We start from the raw sequence: 15086 nt of genomic DNA on the forward strand, positions 1-15086 counted from the left end.
GATGAGTGACAGAAACGGGGATTTGCAAAAACGTATCATTTAGTATAAGGATTAGCCATGGCATATGTAAAGCAACCAGACCATGAAAGGCACTGAAGACAATGATTGCTATTATTTTTCAATGATCCAAAGATTCTATCATTCTCAATTTGATTATTTTGTTTCACGCTATGATGCTAAACTCTAAAATTCAGTAATTCTGTGTTTTGGCATTTCCATGTATGGAACTTGACCTTTCTTCCTTTCCCTTTTTTCCTATCCCTGGACTGTCCTAGGGAAATAGTTGATTCTGAGCAAGTGTTCCATTGCCATGTCTTGCAGAGAGCAGAGAGCATCAATCCGGTTCAAGGCCACTCTTATGAATACCCTCATGGATGTCCTTCACCACAGGCCAGGATGGGTGGAAGTAAAGGAGTAAGAAGCCCTCACCCCCAGCCTTGTCTCTCCTTCCCTTTGTCTCACAGGTCCTTGTCTCCCTTCGTTTTTGTCCCAGCTCCCTTGGGTGGCCACTGGGACTTGTCCCAATTTGGCTGTGACAGGGGCCGACATTTATTTAACATTCACAATGTGTTAGGTGCATTACTGATGCCATCTCTGTCTTGTTTAAGCCTTATAACCATCCAGAAAGATGTGATTATGTTCAGAAATATTAAGCCAATTGTTTAAGGTTACACAGCATGTAAGTGTCAGAGTGGGATTCAAACCCAGTTCAGTTTGACTATTCCACAGCCAGTGTCCTATAGCTCTCTATGCAACCATCACAGACCTGTGGGGTGAATCCTCCGGTGATGGCAGGTCCTGGCCACTTACTAGTTCTGTGACCTTGGACAAGTTTTTTGACCCCTAAGCCTACATTTCTTCTTCTATGCTGGGCCCTGGGGATACTGAGATGAAAAAGCAAACAATCCCTGGCACGTAGTAGGTGTTAATATTAGTGAAGGTTAAGGTTTGGATGCATGTAACAGAGACACAAGATAAAAGAGGCTTTGACAGACTAGAAGTTTATTTACCCCTCCCATTGAAGTCCAGATATAGGAGGTTCAAAGATGGTATGGAAATGTGGGACCCATCTGCTTCCATCTTTCCACTCTGCTATCCTTTGAGTGAGGCCCTCATCCTCACGGTCTGAGGTGGAGTTCCTGTACATTCCAAGCAGCAGGAGGTAGGAAGGAGACAAGAAAAGTCATGTCCTACCCTTGAAGGACACAACTCAGAAGTCCCTCACATTTCACTGGCCAGAACTTAGCCATGGGGACACACCTAGCTGCAAGGGAATCTGAAAAATGTAGACTACATTTTCCAGGTAAACGTTGGAAATTCTATGACTGTAGGAAAAGGAGAGAATAGATATGAGGGGTGAGGGCAACCAGCTACCCTGCCAGGGTCCTCAATAAATATTTGTTGCATAACAACAACTAAGCCTCCTAGACACTCTTCCATACTTTACACGTATGACCTCTTTGAATCATCCCAGTAAACCTTCCAGTAGGTGCTATCATCATCCCCATTTTCCTGGTGAAAAAACTGGACAAAAAGGAAAAATATACCATGTTGGAAAGTGGAAAAATATACCATCTTGTCAGGGCTTGAGCTAGGGTTTTCACCTAGTCTGGCTGTCTGCAGAGTCCCAGGTTCATCCTCCCTGTTCTAGCAGCCTCTCAGTAATTGAAGGAACAAATGAGTGAATAGGTGAATCCATGCTCCCTGCTGCCTGGTGCTGGAGTCTAGCAGAGGAGACAGACACTTACTAAATCATCCCACAAAAAAATTAGGAGTTGGCTGACGGTGGCAAGCGTGGTATGGGGAATCCAAGACAGCAGAGTCCTCTCTCCGGCACTTTGGGGAGTATTAATTACAGTGATGGTGATGATGGTGATGATGGTGATGATGGTGATGGTGGTGATGATGGCAGCTACTGTGGATTTTCCTTCTTGGTTCTCTCATGTATCACACGAATATCAGAATGAGTTTTCCTTCCCTGGATCCAGAAGAACTGGATGTAGTGGAGGATGAGGCAGGGGAGGTGACCGGCAGGTATATGGGAGAAGGCACTGTCCTGACCTGCCACGTGATCTGAGGCTGCCCCCTGTTTCTCCTCAGCCTTGCTCCATGGTCAAGTGGAAGAAGGTCTGAGGGTTTGTCTGGTGCTGATGGTGTGGGAGTCCATGAAGCAGGTTGTTTCCTGGCTGATCCCACATTGCCTCGAGAGTCCTCAAGTCAGGAAAGGCTGGAGGCCAGGGCCTTTACACCAGACATGGCTCTGTGAATGTGAGGCCTTTTCCTTAGGACCTAAGCTGGGGTCTGGTATTTCCAGATAGAACGAGGTCCCAATTCAGACCATCAGCCTGTTAGGTCAGAGTTTGGAACAGATGTGGCCAGAGCTGTCCCCTCCCTTGCTTCCCACAAAGAAAGCTGTCCTTGATGCCTGGAACTGCAGCAACCATCTTGTGACCTTGAGGTGATGAGCATGAAGACAACGTGTTAAGGATGGCAGGATGAGGAGGTCGAAAGAACTTGGATTTCCTGTTGGCCTTGTTGAGCAGTTTAAGGTCTTCCTGGGTGATTTAAGAGCAACTTGACTGTGATAATCACGAAGATGGTGTACAAAATGAACAAACTTGTGGAATTAGAAAAGAATCCAAAATCTACATCACGGTCTACAAGGCGCTGTTTGTTGGGCCCTACCCCAGTTTCAGTGTCATCCCTTACGTTTCTCCCTCCACTCTGGCTTTTTTTTTCATATCCTTGAATGAGCCCTTTCCAACCTCAGGGCCTCAGTTCCTGCCCTTCCCACTCCTGGAACCCTCTCCCCACTGCCCTTGATCTGGCTGTCCCTCCTTACCATTCAGATCTAAGCTGAAAGGCCAGCTCCACAGGGTAGCCTCCACCTAAACAGGTTCCTCAGCTGCCCTGCCCCATGGCCTCCAACTGGGTTATTCCAACTGGGTTATAACATTTCGCAATTCCTCATTAGAGAGTTGTGTATTTGTTTCCTTGTTTATTTTTTATCTTCCCCACAGGACTGTATGTACCACCTAGCCAGGTGTTTTTGTTCCCCCTATATCCTTGCATCCGACATTGTCTCTGACACCAAGACAGCCTCAACACCTATGTGTTGTATGAATGAATGAATACTTCATTATTCACTCATTCATCCATTATTCATTCAACTAAAACAAAGGGGGGGTTAAAAAAAAAAAAGCAAATTGTGAAAGGAAATAGACAAGAGTAGCTCTAACCACGGAGCTTGGAATCTGGAGCCCGATGGCCTGAGTTCCAGTCCTGCTCTGCCACGTACTAGCTTATGAACTTAGGTGAGTTCCTTAACCTCTCTGTGCCTCACTTCACTCATCTTTAAAATGGGCATAATAAAAGAACCTAACGCTTAACAGTTGTGAGGATTAATGAGTTAATATCTGTAAAGTACTTAGAACAGTGTCTGGCACATGGGAAGCGGAAGTAAGTATTAGCCATTAGAAAGTTTTAAGAACATGCCAAACGATGCCATGTGCCACATATGGGTACGCACATATATACACAGTAAAACTATAAAGACACTCATAGAAATGATTCCAAATTCAGTCTAATGGCTTCCTTTTGGACAGGAGAGTAGGAGATAGAATCAGTCAGGAATCTACGCGGGGCTTCAGTTATATCTGTAATTTTTTTTTTTTTTATATCTGTAATTTTTTACTAAAAATTTGGAAGTAATCATGGTTGTGCATTTCATTTCCTGTCAAGTCTTTTTGAAGCACCTCCTCTGTGTACTCCAGCTCTGGTATCTGGACTTGGTAGATCAGTCTGGTTTCCTGTCCCCCTCTCTGGCAAGGTGGTGAAGAACAGGGTCAGAATTTGGAGTCGGGCAGGCTTGGGTGTGAATCCTTACGCTGCCGTGTCCTCACTGAGCAAGGCTGTCCCTCTCTAAGGGATCCAGGCATGATCGTAGTCACTTTTGGGGCTGCTCTGAGGATTCAGTGAGAGGAGGGCTTTCTGAACTGGGAAGAGCTTATAAATGTTGCCTGGTAGTGTGGGCTCGGGGGTGGCTACTTGGATGCTTCCAGAGCCCAGGCAGGTAACATGACCAGGTAAGGTTGGCCCGTTGTCATGGGCCATAGGGCACGGTGGGGACTGTGATCTGGAGAGGGTGTGCCCTGTCTAAGGTGGTGGGTGCCGGGGGGCATCTGGGCTCAACGTGGCCAGATCGGCTGATTGTTCGAAGGAAACCAGTAGCCTGGATTGTTGCAGGGACATTTCTGTAGTTTTCACTCTGGCCTCACAAAGTACATGGTGGGCAGCGACAGCCCGAGGCCACCTCCTTGAGACTTACCTGATGGACACACCACTGCTTACCCCTCAGCTACACCTCCCTGGGCCCCAGATCCCCAGCAGTGCTGAGGTCCTCAGGTCCTGACTTTTGTCCCACCCCCACCCCCAGTGAAGGGGAGTGGGATTTCTACTGGTGCGACGTCAGCTGGCTCCGGGAGAATTTCGACCACACCTACATGGATGAGCACGTGCGGATCAGTCACTTCCGAAACCACTACGAGGTGAGCCGGGTGGGCCCGGCGGACTGGGTGTGGCAATGAGCAGGAGCTGGCTTGGGGGTACAAGGACCAGAATGGAAAAGTACAAGGGGATTTGGGGTACATGCCAGGTGAGAGATATGTGCCCTAGATTCATGATTGAGGGAATAGGGATCTCAAACCTGAGGAACAGCCCACCTTGGGGAGGGGACTGAGGTCATGGGCCGTCTGACTTCAGGTGCGAAGCCTAAAGAAGCAGGATGCTTGAGGGATTATGTGATTTCAGGGTGAGGCAAGTTGAGCTGTTTGGGGTCTGGAGATGGGAGGGAGCTCTGGGAAGAACCATACCACAAAGATGGGACTCGAGGGGCCAGTGGTGGGAGATTTTAAAAGTTTACTGCAGCTTAGCAGTTAGAAAAAGAATTTTGGCATCAGACAGGCTGGCTCAAACCCTGGCTGTGCTGCCTGTTAGCTGGATAGCTCTGGGCAACTGACAACCTTTCTGAGCCTCAGTTTCCTCACCTGTAAAGTGGGGATAATTATAGAATAGCAGGCTCTCAGTCAAAGTTACTCTTATTGTTACTCTTTTTTTTTTTAATCCTTTTTTTTTTTAAGATTTATTTTTATTTATTTATTTTGGCTGGGCCGGGTCTTAGTTGAGGCACGTGGGATCTTCGTTGTGGCGTGTGGGATCTTTTAGTTGCAGCATGCGGGCTTCTTAGTTGCAGCATGCAGCATCTAGTTCCCTGGCCAGGGACTGAACCCAGGCACCCTGCATTGGGAGCACAGAGTCCTTCCCACTGGACCACCAGGGGAGTCCCTCTTATTGTTACTTTTACCGTACAGAGAATGGGGGTTGTGGGGGGCAGTTGGTGGGGTGGTTGGAGAGGGGCAGTTGGTGGGACGGTTGGTGCAGGGCAGTGGGCATGAGCGCCAATGGCCTTCCTGTCCATCGTGCTGCTCAGCTGACCCGCAAGAACTACATGGTGAAGAACCTGAAGCGCTTCAGGAAACAGCTGGAGCGCGAGGCGGGAAAGCTGGAGGCAGCCAAGTGCGACTTCTTCCCCAAAACCTTTGAGATGCCCTGCGAGTACCATCTGTTTGTGGAGGAGTTTCGCAAAAACCCAGGAATCACCTGGATCATGAAGCCTGTGAGTGCCCAGTGCTGGGGACTGGGGACAGGGGGTGTCCCAGGGACCAGAGCAGGGATCCTCCATTGACACAGGAGTCTGCCAATGGAGAAGGACAGGACTCTGCCTGGGAATTCAGCCTTAGATGCACCATCTGCCTTTCCCTAAAGCAGGGGTCCCCAACTCCCGGTCCGGAACCTGTTAGGAAGCAGGCGCACAGCAGGAAGTGAGCGGAGGGTGAGGGAGCAAAGCTTCATCTGCTGCTCCCCATCTCTCCCCATCGCTCCCCATCGCTCCTCATTGCTCCCCATCACTCCCTATCTCTCCCCATCACTCCCCATCGCTCCCCATCTCTCCCCATCGCTCCCCATCGCTCCCCATTGCTCCCCATCTCTCCCCATCTCTCCCCATCACTCCCCACCTCTCCCCATTGCTCCATCTGCCACTCCCCCTCACTCTCCATTGCTCCCCATCTCTCCCCATCACTCCCCACCTCTCCCCATTGCTCCATCTGCCGCTCCCCATCGCTCCCCATCGCTCCCCATCGCTCCCCATCACTCCCCATCACTCCCCATCGCTTCCCATCTCTCCCCATCGCTGCCCATTGCTCCATCTCCCGCTCCCCATCTCTTCCCATCTCTTCCCATCTCTCCCCATCACTCCCCACCTCTCCCCATTGCTCCATCTGCCGCTCCCCATCGCTCCCCATCGCTCCCCATCGCTCCCCATCACTCCCCATCACTCCCCATCGCTTCCCATCTCTCCCCATCGCTGCCCATTGCTCCATCTCCCGCTCCCCATCTCTTCCCATCTCTCCCCATCTCTCCCCATCACTCCCCACCTCTCCCCATTGCTCCATCTGCCGCTCCCCATCGCTCCCCATCGCTCCCCATCGCTCCCCATCACTCCCCATCACTCCCCATCACTCCCCATCGCTCCCCATCGCTCCCCATCACTCCCCATCGCTCCCCATCTCTCCCCATCACTCCCCATAGCTCCCCATTGCTCCCCATCTCTCCCCATCTCTCCCCATCACTCCCCACCTCTCCCCATTGCTCCATCTGCCACTCCCCCTCACTCTCCATTGCTCCCCATCTCTCCCCATCACTCCCCACCTCTCCCCATTGCTCCATCTGCCGCTCCCCATCGCTTCCCATCTCGCCCCATCGCTGCCCATTGCTCCATCTCCCGCTCCCCATCTCTTCCCATCTCTCCCCATCTCTCCCCATCACTCCCCACCTCTCCCCATTGCTCCATCTGCCGCTCCCCATCGCTCCCCATCGCTCCCCATCGCTCCCCATCACTCCCCATCACTCCCCATCGCTTCCCATCTCTCCCCATCGCTGCCCATTGCTCCATCTCCCGCTCCCCATCTCTTCCCATCTCTCCCCATCTCTCCCCATCACTCCCCACCTCTCCCCATTGCTCCATCTGCCGCTCCCCATCGCTCCCCATCGCTCCCCATCGCTCCCCATCACTCCCCATCACTCCCCATTGCTTCCCATCTCTCCCCATCGCTGCCCATTGCTCCATCTCCCACTCCCCATCTCTCCCCATCACTCCCCACTGCTCCCCATCACTCCCCATCACTCCATCTGCCGCTACTCATTGCTCCCCATCGCTCACATTACTGCCTGAACCACCCCCACCCTCACCCCTGTCCGTGGGAAAAATTGTCTTCCACAAAACTGGTCCCTGGTGCCAAAAAGGTTGGGGACCACTGCCCTAAAGGACTGACTACATCTCCTCCTCTCTGCAGTGTGTGGACTCAGCACCTATGACTGCTGGTACACAGTAGATGCTCAATAAATGTTCACTAGATAAACAAGTGATCCTCAGGACACCAAGGCAGGGAATCCAGAGTCTCTCTTCCTGATATGAATGAAAACAATGGCCAGGCTGTGAGAAGTGCTTTACTTGCATTGCCCCACTTCTTGTAATGGTCCTTGGGAGGAGGTATTACCAGCCCCATTTTAAAGATGAGGAGCCTGAGACCTATTTATTCAAGCATCCCACAAATGCTTATTGAGCACTTGCCATGTGCCAGGTACAGAACTAGATGGTGGGGATACAGCTCTCAGCAAGTCAGACGTGGGTCTCTGCCCTCCTTGAGGGCAGACAATATGCAGAGGATACACGTGTGATTATAGCTGTGCTAAGTGTCAATAAGGAGAATGGTGCCAGCAGAGGAAACAGCAGGAGGATTTCCCCCAGCCCTTCAGCAGGCTTCTTGGAAGAAGTGAGAGATTGGGCTCTGAGACCAAACCCCTTGGTTCAAATATTAGCTGTACCACCTACTGTGTGACCTCAGGCAGATTACTTAACTACTCTGTGTCCTGGTTTCCCCATCTGCAAAGTGAGAATAACTATAGCACCTATCACATAATGTTGTGTGACTAAATGGGTTAACACAGGTAGAGCACATATTAGGTCCTCAATGAATGATAGTTGTTGTTGTTATAAGAATTAGTATGAAAAACAAACAAACAAAAGAAAACAAATAAATTTTTAAAAAAGAATTAGTATTGAGCTTCAACATGAAGGATGCAGAGGAGTCAGCCTGGAGAAGGGCAGAGGTAGGGAAGAGCATTCCAGGAAGAGGGAACTGCATGACCAAAGGCCTTGCATCTGGAGGAAGCCCTAGATCAAGAAACTGAGTGGCGGGCAAGGGTACCAGAGCACCTGCCGGCCCCTCAGCCCTTCCTCGTGCCAGGACTGGCTCTCACCACAATGCCACCATAGCCTTGAATGGCATCATCAAAGCCCCCCTAGTATTTTCTGGGATTGGAAATGTGCTTGGCCCCAGGAAGGGAGTTGGAGGGTAAGGTAGGAGGGGGCAGCCCCCCTTGTGGAGCTGGAGATGGGCTAGTGTTGGCTGATGCAGATTTAGCCAATAGCACAGGTGAGTGGAGGGGGAAACTGGCAAAAAACACCGAGTGCTCCCAAAGAGGACAGAGCCAGGATTTACCCAGGCCTCCTGAAGTCTCACTGGAAGGCTCGGCCCCCTTCCCAGGAAGGCGGGAAGGCCAGCGACGAGGGCTCAGAAGGGCGTCAGGCGGATGAACACTGCAACCCACCGGGCGGATCCCAATTCCCACCATTATCTCCTCAGACAAATGGTCATTTGTGCAAATTGGGAGCAAGCAATTTCATAATACGCTGATTCCTTTCCCAGCCCCGCCTTTGTCAGCAGCGGAGCCGGCTGTAATTACGAGGAGGAACCTTGGCTCCGCGCGCGCGTGCGTGCGTGCGTGCGTGTGTGTGTGTGTGTGTGTGTCCTCGCTCCTGAATCGCTGAGGCGCCCTGTCTGGCGTGGAGAGTGGGTGCTTCTAGTTAGAAGCCTGGTTCTGATTCTGATCTGCCCCTTATGAGCTGTGTGATCCTGAGCAGGTTACTAAACCCCTCTCAGTCCATTTCCTCGTCTGTAAAACGGCCTTAATGGGTATACACCTGCCTTACAGGGTTGTGAGAGGGTTCAGTGAAGTTACACGGGTTGTATACACGAATTATACAAGCTGTATAAAGGGCTTGGCACTTAGGTGCCCAATAATTAACCGTTTTTATTGTTATCACCGAGAGTCCAGACAACACTGCCTCTTCCCCCTGCCCCTGGGGACCACTGGGTCAGTGCTTCCCAAATTTTAACGTGCTCACAAATCATCAGGGATCTGGCTAAAATGCAGAGCCCCTTTCAGCAGGTCTGGGTGGGGCCTGAGAGTCTGCATTGCTAACCACTTCCCAGTGATGCCACTGGGGCTGGTCCACAGACAACACTTTGAGTAGTGAGAATATAGAGGGGCAGTTCTCAAACTTGAGAATTTTCTGGAAAGCTTATTAAAGTACACACCCCCAGAGTGTTGGATTCAGTAGGCCTGGTGTGGGGCCTGAGAATATGCATTTCTAACAAATTCCCAGGTGCAGCAATCAGGGATCTCCATGGAAATGGAACCATTAGTGTGTGTATAAGGAATTGGCTGTGTGATATTGCGGGGGCTGGTTAAGTCTGAAATCTGTGAGGGCAGAAAACTCAGGCAGGATTTCTCTGTTATAGTCTTGAGGCAGAATTGCTTTCTTTTTCCAGAAGCCTCAAGTTTTGCTCTTAAGCCCTCACCTGATTGGATGAAGCTCGCCCACATCATCCAGACTGATATCTTTTATTTAAAGCCTGCTGATTTTAGATGTTAATCACCTCTATAAAATACCTTAACAGCAACATCTAGACGAGCATTTGACCAAACAAGTGGGCACCATTGCCCAGCCAGGTTGACACATGCAATTAACCATCATACCAGGTTATGAGGACGCTACTGGTCTGGGTACCACACTCTGAGAACCACTGGGCTAGATCATTAGCTCTGGGATCCTGTTGTTTGGATTCCTTTGGTGTGGGGAAATGTTAAAAAAGAAAACATGTTCACATAGTTGCAGTGGCCGAGCCAGTGGGGGCAGCCACCCGCCTGCCTTTTCCCTCAGATGTCTCCTCTGCCCTGTTCTCCAGGGCCTGCAAGCCTCCATCTTCCTCCCCAGTGACGGCAGACCAGTCCTAGAAAGCAGGGTTTGAGTTGGACTCAGAAGGGAGCAGGCAGCATCACCCCCTTCATGCCACCCCATCAGTCTAGTGTAAAGCCCATCTCAATCCAAACTTTTTTTTTCCCATCTAAGTGTTCTCCCCTCCCACCAGCCCAGGCCCTCTGGTTTGTCAGGGAAACGGACAGGACCCAGATCCTAGGAACCATGCTTGCTCCTCTAGCCTCCCTTGTGTGGCTAGGAAGCAGGTGCTAGGCTCTTAGGACCCTGTCTGTCCGTCTCTCTGTGTGTCCACAGAGCTGGTCTAACACTTCACTCAGGGCTGTGAGCATCCTGGGCAACCACTGTGTTGTTCTGGGCTTTGGGGGGCCTCTGTCCAAAGTGCAGGATGGTAAGAGCCTAGTTTTAACATTCTCTTACACGGGTTTACCCCAACCAGAGCTTCTCACACCTTTTCACTGAAATCTCCTAAGAGTTGAGATGTTTTGGATGCAGATAACAGAAAACCCAGTTCACAGTAGCTCGAACGAGAAGGCAGGGGTTCTGAACTGTTCTCTTTGGCATCTGGTGTAATGTGTGGACCCCATCACAGAAGAGCGTTTTTAAAAGCATAACATAAAGTATGTTTGATTATAAAAGAAAGCAACTGTATTGAAAAACAGTTACAAGCTGTGTTTGTCTGGCTCCTCTGAGAAACAGATGCCAAGACAAGATTTAACAGGCCAGAGTTTGGCCTGTGAGACGAGGGGGAGTGAGCCTGTGGAGGCTGAGGGAGCTGTCACCCCACCAAGGCCAATCCCAGTGAGGGAGAGAGGGAAGGAAGGGTGGGCGAAGTCTCCTAATGCCCTGTGGCCTGACGGAAGTTCAACGAGGCCTGCGGAGGCCTCAAGCCCAAGTCGCTGTCAGGAGTCCCCTGTCTCCCAGGAGTGGGCCAGTCTTCGGGTCCTTGCCTCCCCATCGATGGCCTGGCAAGCCGGGCTGGATTTCTGCCACAGCAGCTGGTGCTCTGTCAGCTACTCTCCTGCAGTCAGAGGCCTGCGGGTACTTCTCACGGGGCCACCACAAATATGAACACATTCTTTATGCTGTAGGAATATATGTTCTTTTCATTAACAATTAAAGAGAGTCTAACAGCAGGCCCAACCGTTACCGTAATTTCAAGGTCATAATGAATATAACCAGTATTTGGAGATAGATACCGACAACAGTTGTAATGTGATATGAAAATAACTGGTTTTTTTTTTTTTGAGCACAAAGTCACAGGCCTGGCTAATACTACTAGGATTTCTTGCCTGCTTTCATAATGGAAGGAAATGTGAAAATCTGGTCAGGGATTAATGAAAATAAAGATGAAAAATTTTTTCTCATTCAAGCTTACAGACCCCAGGGAATTTCCTTTAATGATGAAAGGTCAACTCCAGGGCTGGTTCAGTGGGCAGTTCAACACTGTCACCAATTCCCAGCTCAGTGGGCTGACTGCTCCTCTCAGTCACAACAAGGCTGCTGCAGCTCTAACTCACCTCCTCACATCTCCACCTGCCGCAAGAATAAGGGAATACCCTGGTCTTGTGGCCCTTTTGAGGAAGACACAAATTCCCAGAAGTTCCTGCAACAGACTTCCCCTGGCATCCTGCTGGCTCATGCCTGAACTGATCACATGGCAGGGACATGGGACCACCGTGAGGGCTCAGACACCCCCAGAGGGTGGGGCTACTGGAAAGAGGAGATCCAAATGGGGCTCTGTTGGCAGGGAAAAAAGAGAATCGTTGCTGGGGAGACCACCAACCGCATGTGCAACACCCGCTGAATGCCCCGTGATGAACGGGCCCCAGGGGCCAGGCAGCGGGAGGCAGGAGGTGAAGGGCCATGAGTGGCCACAGGTGGCACAAAATCAAAGTATGGTTCATTTAAATAATCCACTAATATTGTTTCCCAATCAATAACATATCTTTTAATAAAAGTATTTTCCTCCCAAATCATCAAGTAAGACTGATGCTCCCAGATGTAGCACCGTGTTTATCACGTGATTCTGTTTTTACTCCCTCACACTTTGCAGGAGCTGAATGAGCCCCAGGCTTGTGAAAGACAGATTTAACCAGGCCGGATTTGTCACCTACTGGCTGGGTAACTTTGAGCAGAGTGCTTGGCCTCTCTCTTCCTTGGTTTCCTTGGCTGCAAAATGGGGATAATATTAATGCCTACATACAAGTGTTTTAAAAAGCTTTAATGAGGATCGGAAGTTGGTTTTCGGCTGTGGTGGCAAAGGCAGCTACCAGTGTAAACCCGGGGCTGAGAATTTTCTACGGTGACTATGGCTTGTATAATAATAATTTTAAAAGTTTTCAAGTACTGTACAGACACACAAGGTTACAAGCACTCTTAAAGGGTAGTCACATGGCTAGCTGTAATTTGTAGGTCAAGATTGAGCTCAAAGTTGCTTAAGAGTACCTCCCATCAGGAAACTTGCACAAGTCTCTTAGATAGCCTCATCCACCAAAGGGCAGACAGCAGAAGCAAGAAGAACTACAATCCTGCAGCCTGTGGAACAAAAACCACATTCACAGAAAGACAGACGAGATGAAAAGGCAGAGAGCTACGTACCAGATGAAGGAACAAGATAAATCCCCAGAAAAACAACTAAATGAAGTAGAGATAGGCAACCTTCCAGAAAAAGAATTCAGAATAATGATAGTGAAGATGATCCAGGACCTCAAATAAAGAATGGAGGCAAAGATCGAGAAGATGCAAGAAATGTTTAACAAAGATCTAGAAGAATTAAAGAACAAACAAACAGAGATGGACAATTCAATAACTGAAATGAAAACTACACTGGAAGGAATCAATAGCAGAATAACTGAGGCAGAAGAACGGATAAGTGACCCGGAAGACAGAATGGTGGAATTCACTGCTGCGGAACAGAATAAAGAAAACAGAATGAAAAGAAATGAAGACAGCGTAAGAGACCTCTGGGACAACATTAAACGCAACAACATTCGCATTATAGGGGTCCCAGAAGGAGAAGAGAGAGAGAAAGGACTCGAGAAAATATTTGAAGAGATTATAGTCGACAACTTCCCTAACATGGGAAAGGAAATAGCCACCCAAGTTCAGGAAGTGCAGAGAGTCCCATACAGGATAAACCCAAGGAGAAACACGCCAAGACACATAGCAATCAAATTGGCAAAAATTAAAGACACAGAAAAATTATTGAAAGCAGCAAGGGAAAAACGACAAATAACATACAAGGGAACACCCATAAGGTTCACAGCTGATTTCTCAGCAGAAACTCTATAAGCCAGAAGGGAGTGGCATGATATACTTAAAGTAATGAAAGGGAAGAACCTACAACCAAGATTACTCTACCCAGCAAAGATCTCATCCAGATTTGATGGAGAAATCAAAAGCTTTAAGACAAGCAAAAGCTAAGAGAATTCAGCACCACCAAACCACCTCTACAACAAATGCTAAAGGAACTTCTCTAAGTGGGAAACACAAGAGAAGGAAAGGACCTACAAAAACAAACCCAAAACAATTAAGAAAATGGTAATAGGAACATACATATCGATAATTACCTTAAAGGTGAATGGATTAAATGCCCCAACCAAAAGACACAGGCTTGCTGAATGGATACAAAAACAACACTCATATATATGCTGTCTACAAGAGACCCACTTCAGACCTAGGGACACGTACAGACAAAAAGTGAGGGGATGGAAAAAGATATTCCATGCAAAGGGAAATCAAAAGAAAGCTGGAGTAGCAATACTTACTTGTATCAGATAAAATAGACTTTAAAATAAAGAATGTTACAAGAGACAAGGAAGGACACTACATAACGATCAAGGGATCAATCCAAGAAGAAGATATAACAATTATAAATATATATGCACCCAACATAGGAGCACCTCAATACATAAGGCAACTGCTAATAGCTATAAAAGAGGAAATTGACAGTAATACAATAATAGTGGGGGACTTTAACACCTCACTTACACCAATGGACAGATCATCCAAACAGAAAATTAATAAGGAAACACAAGATTTAAATGACACAATAGACCAGATAGATTTAATTGATATTTATAGGACATTCCATCCAAAAACAGCAGATTACACTTTCTTCTCAAGTGCGCACAGAACATTCTCCAGGATACATCACATCTTGGGTCACAAATCAAGCCTCAGTAAATATAAGAAAATTGAAACCATACCCAGCATCTTTTCTGACCACAACGCTATGAGATTAGAAATCAATTACAGGGAAAAAGACGTAAAAAACACAAACACACATGGAGGCTAAACAATACGTTACTAAATAACCATGAGATCACTGAAGAAATCAAAGAGGAAATCAAAAAGTACCTAGAGACAAATGACAATGAAAACATGGTGATACATACCTATGGGATGCAGCAAAAGGAGTTCTAAGAGGGAATTTTATAGCAATACAAGCCTACCTCAAGAAACAAGAAAAATCTCAAATAAACAATCTAACCTTACACCTAAAGGAACTAGAGAAAGAAGAACAAACAAAACCCAAAGTTAGCAGAAGGAAAGAAATCATAAAGATCAGAGCAGAAATAAATGAAATAGAAACAAAGAACACAAGAGCAAAGATCAATAAAACTAAAAGCTGGTTCTTTGAGAAGAAAAACAAAATTGATAAACCATTAGCCTGACTCATCAAGAAAAAGAGGGAGAGGACTGAAATCAATAAAATTAGAAATGAAAAAGGAGAAGTTACAATAGACACTGCAGAAATACAAAGTATCCTAAGAGACTACTGCAAGCAACTCTATGCCAATAAAATGGACAACCTGGAAGAAATGGACAAATTCTTAGAAAGGTATAACCTTCCAAGACTGAACCAGGAAGAAACAGAAACTATGAACAGACCAGTCACAAG

The 15086-nt window shown here is 48.0% G+C and overlaps 1 protein-coding gene across 1 annotated transcript in view; it reads left to right on the top strand.

The window, feature by feature from the left end:
* Positions 1 to 358: 358 nt before the first annotated feature.
* The window catches only part of TTLL9 (tubulin tyrosine ligase like 9), a 44967-nt gene continuing 30239 nt past the window's right edge, over positions 359 to 15086 (top strand). The window contains exons 1-3 of the mRNA XM_065892735.1: positions 359 to 414; positions 4436 to 4547; positions 5489 to 5674. Of these exons, the coding sequence (XP_065748807.1) occupies positions 359 to 414; positions 4436 to 4547; positions 5489 to 5674 (354 nt within the window). The remainder of the gene's footprint in view (positions 415 to 4435; positions 4548 to 5488; positions 5675 to 15086) is intronic.

The sequence above is a fragment of the Phocoena phocoena genome, chromosome 15 (assembly GCF_963924675.1).
Source record: "Phocoena phocoena chromosome 15, mPhoPho1.1, whole genome shotgun sequence".
In the NCBI taxonomy this organism is placed as follows: domain Eukaryota; kingdom Metazoa; phylum Chordata; class Mammalia; order Artiodactyla; family Phocoenidae; genus Phocoena; species Phocoena phocoena.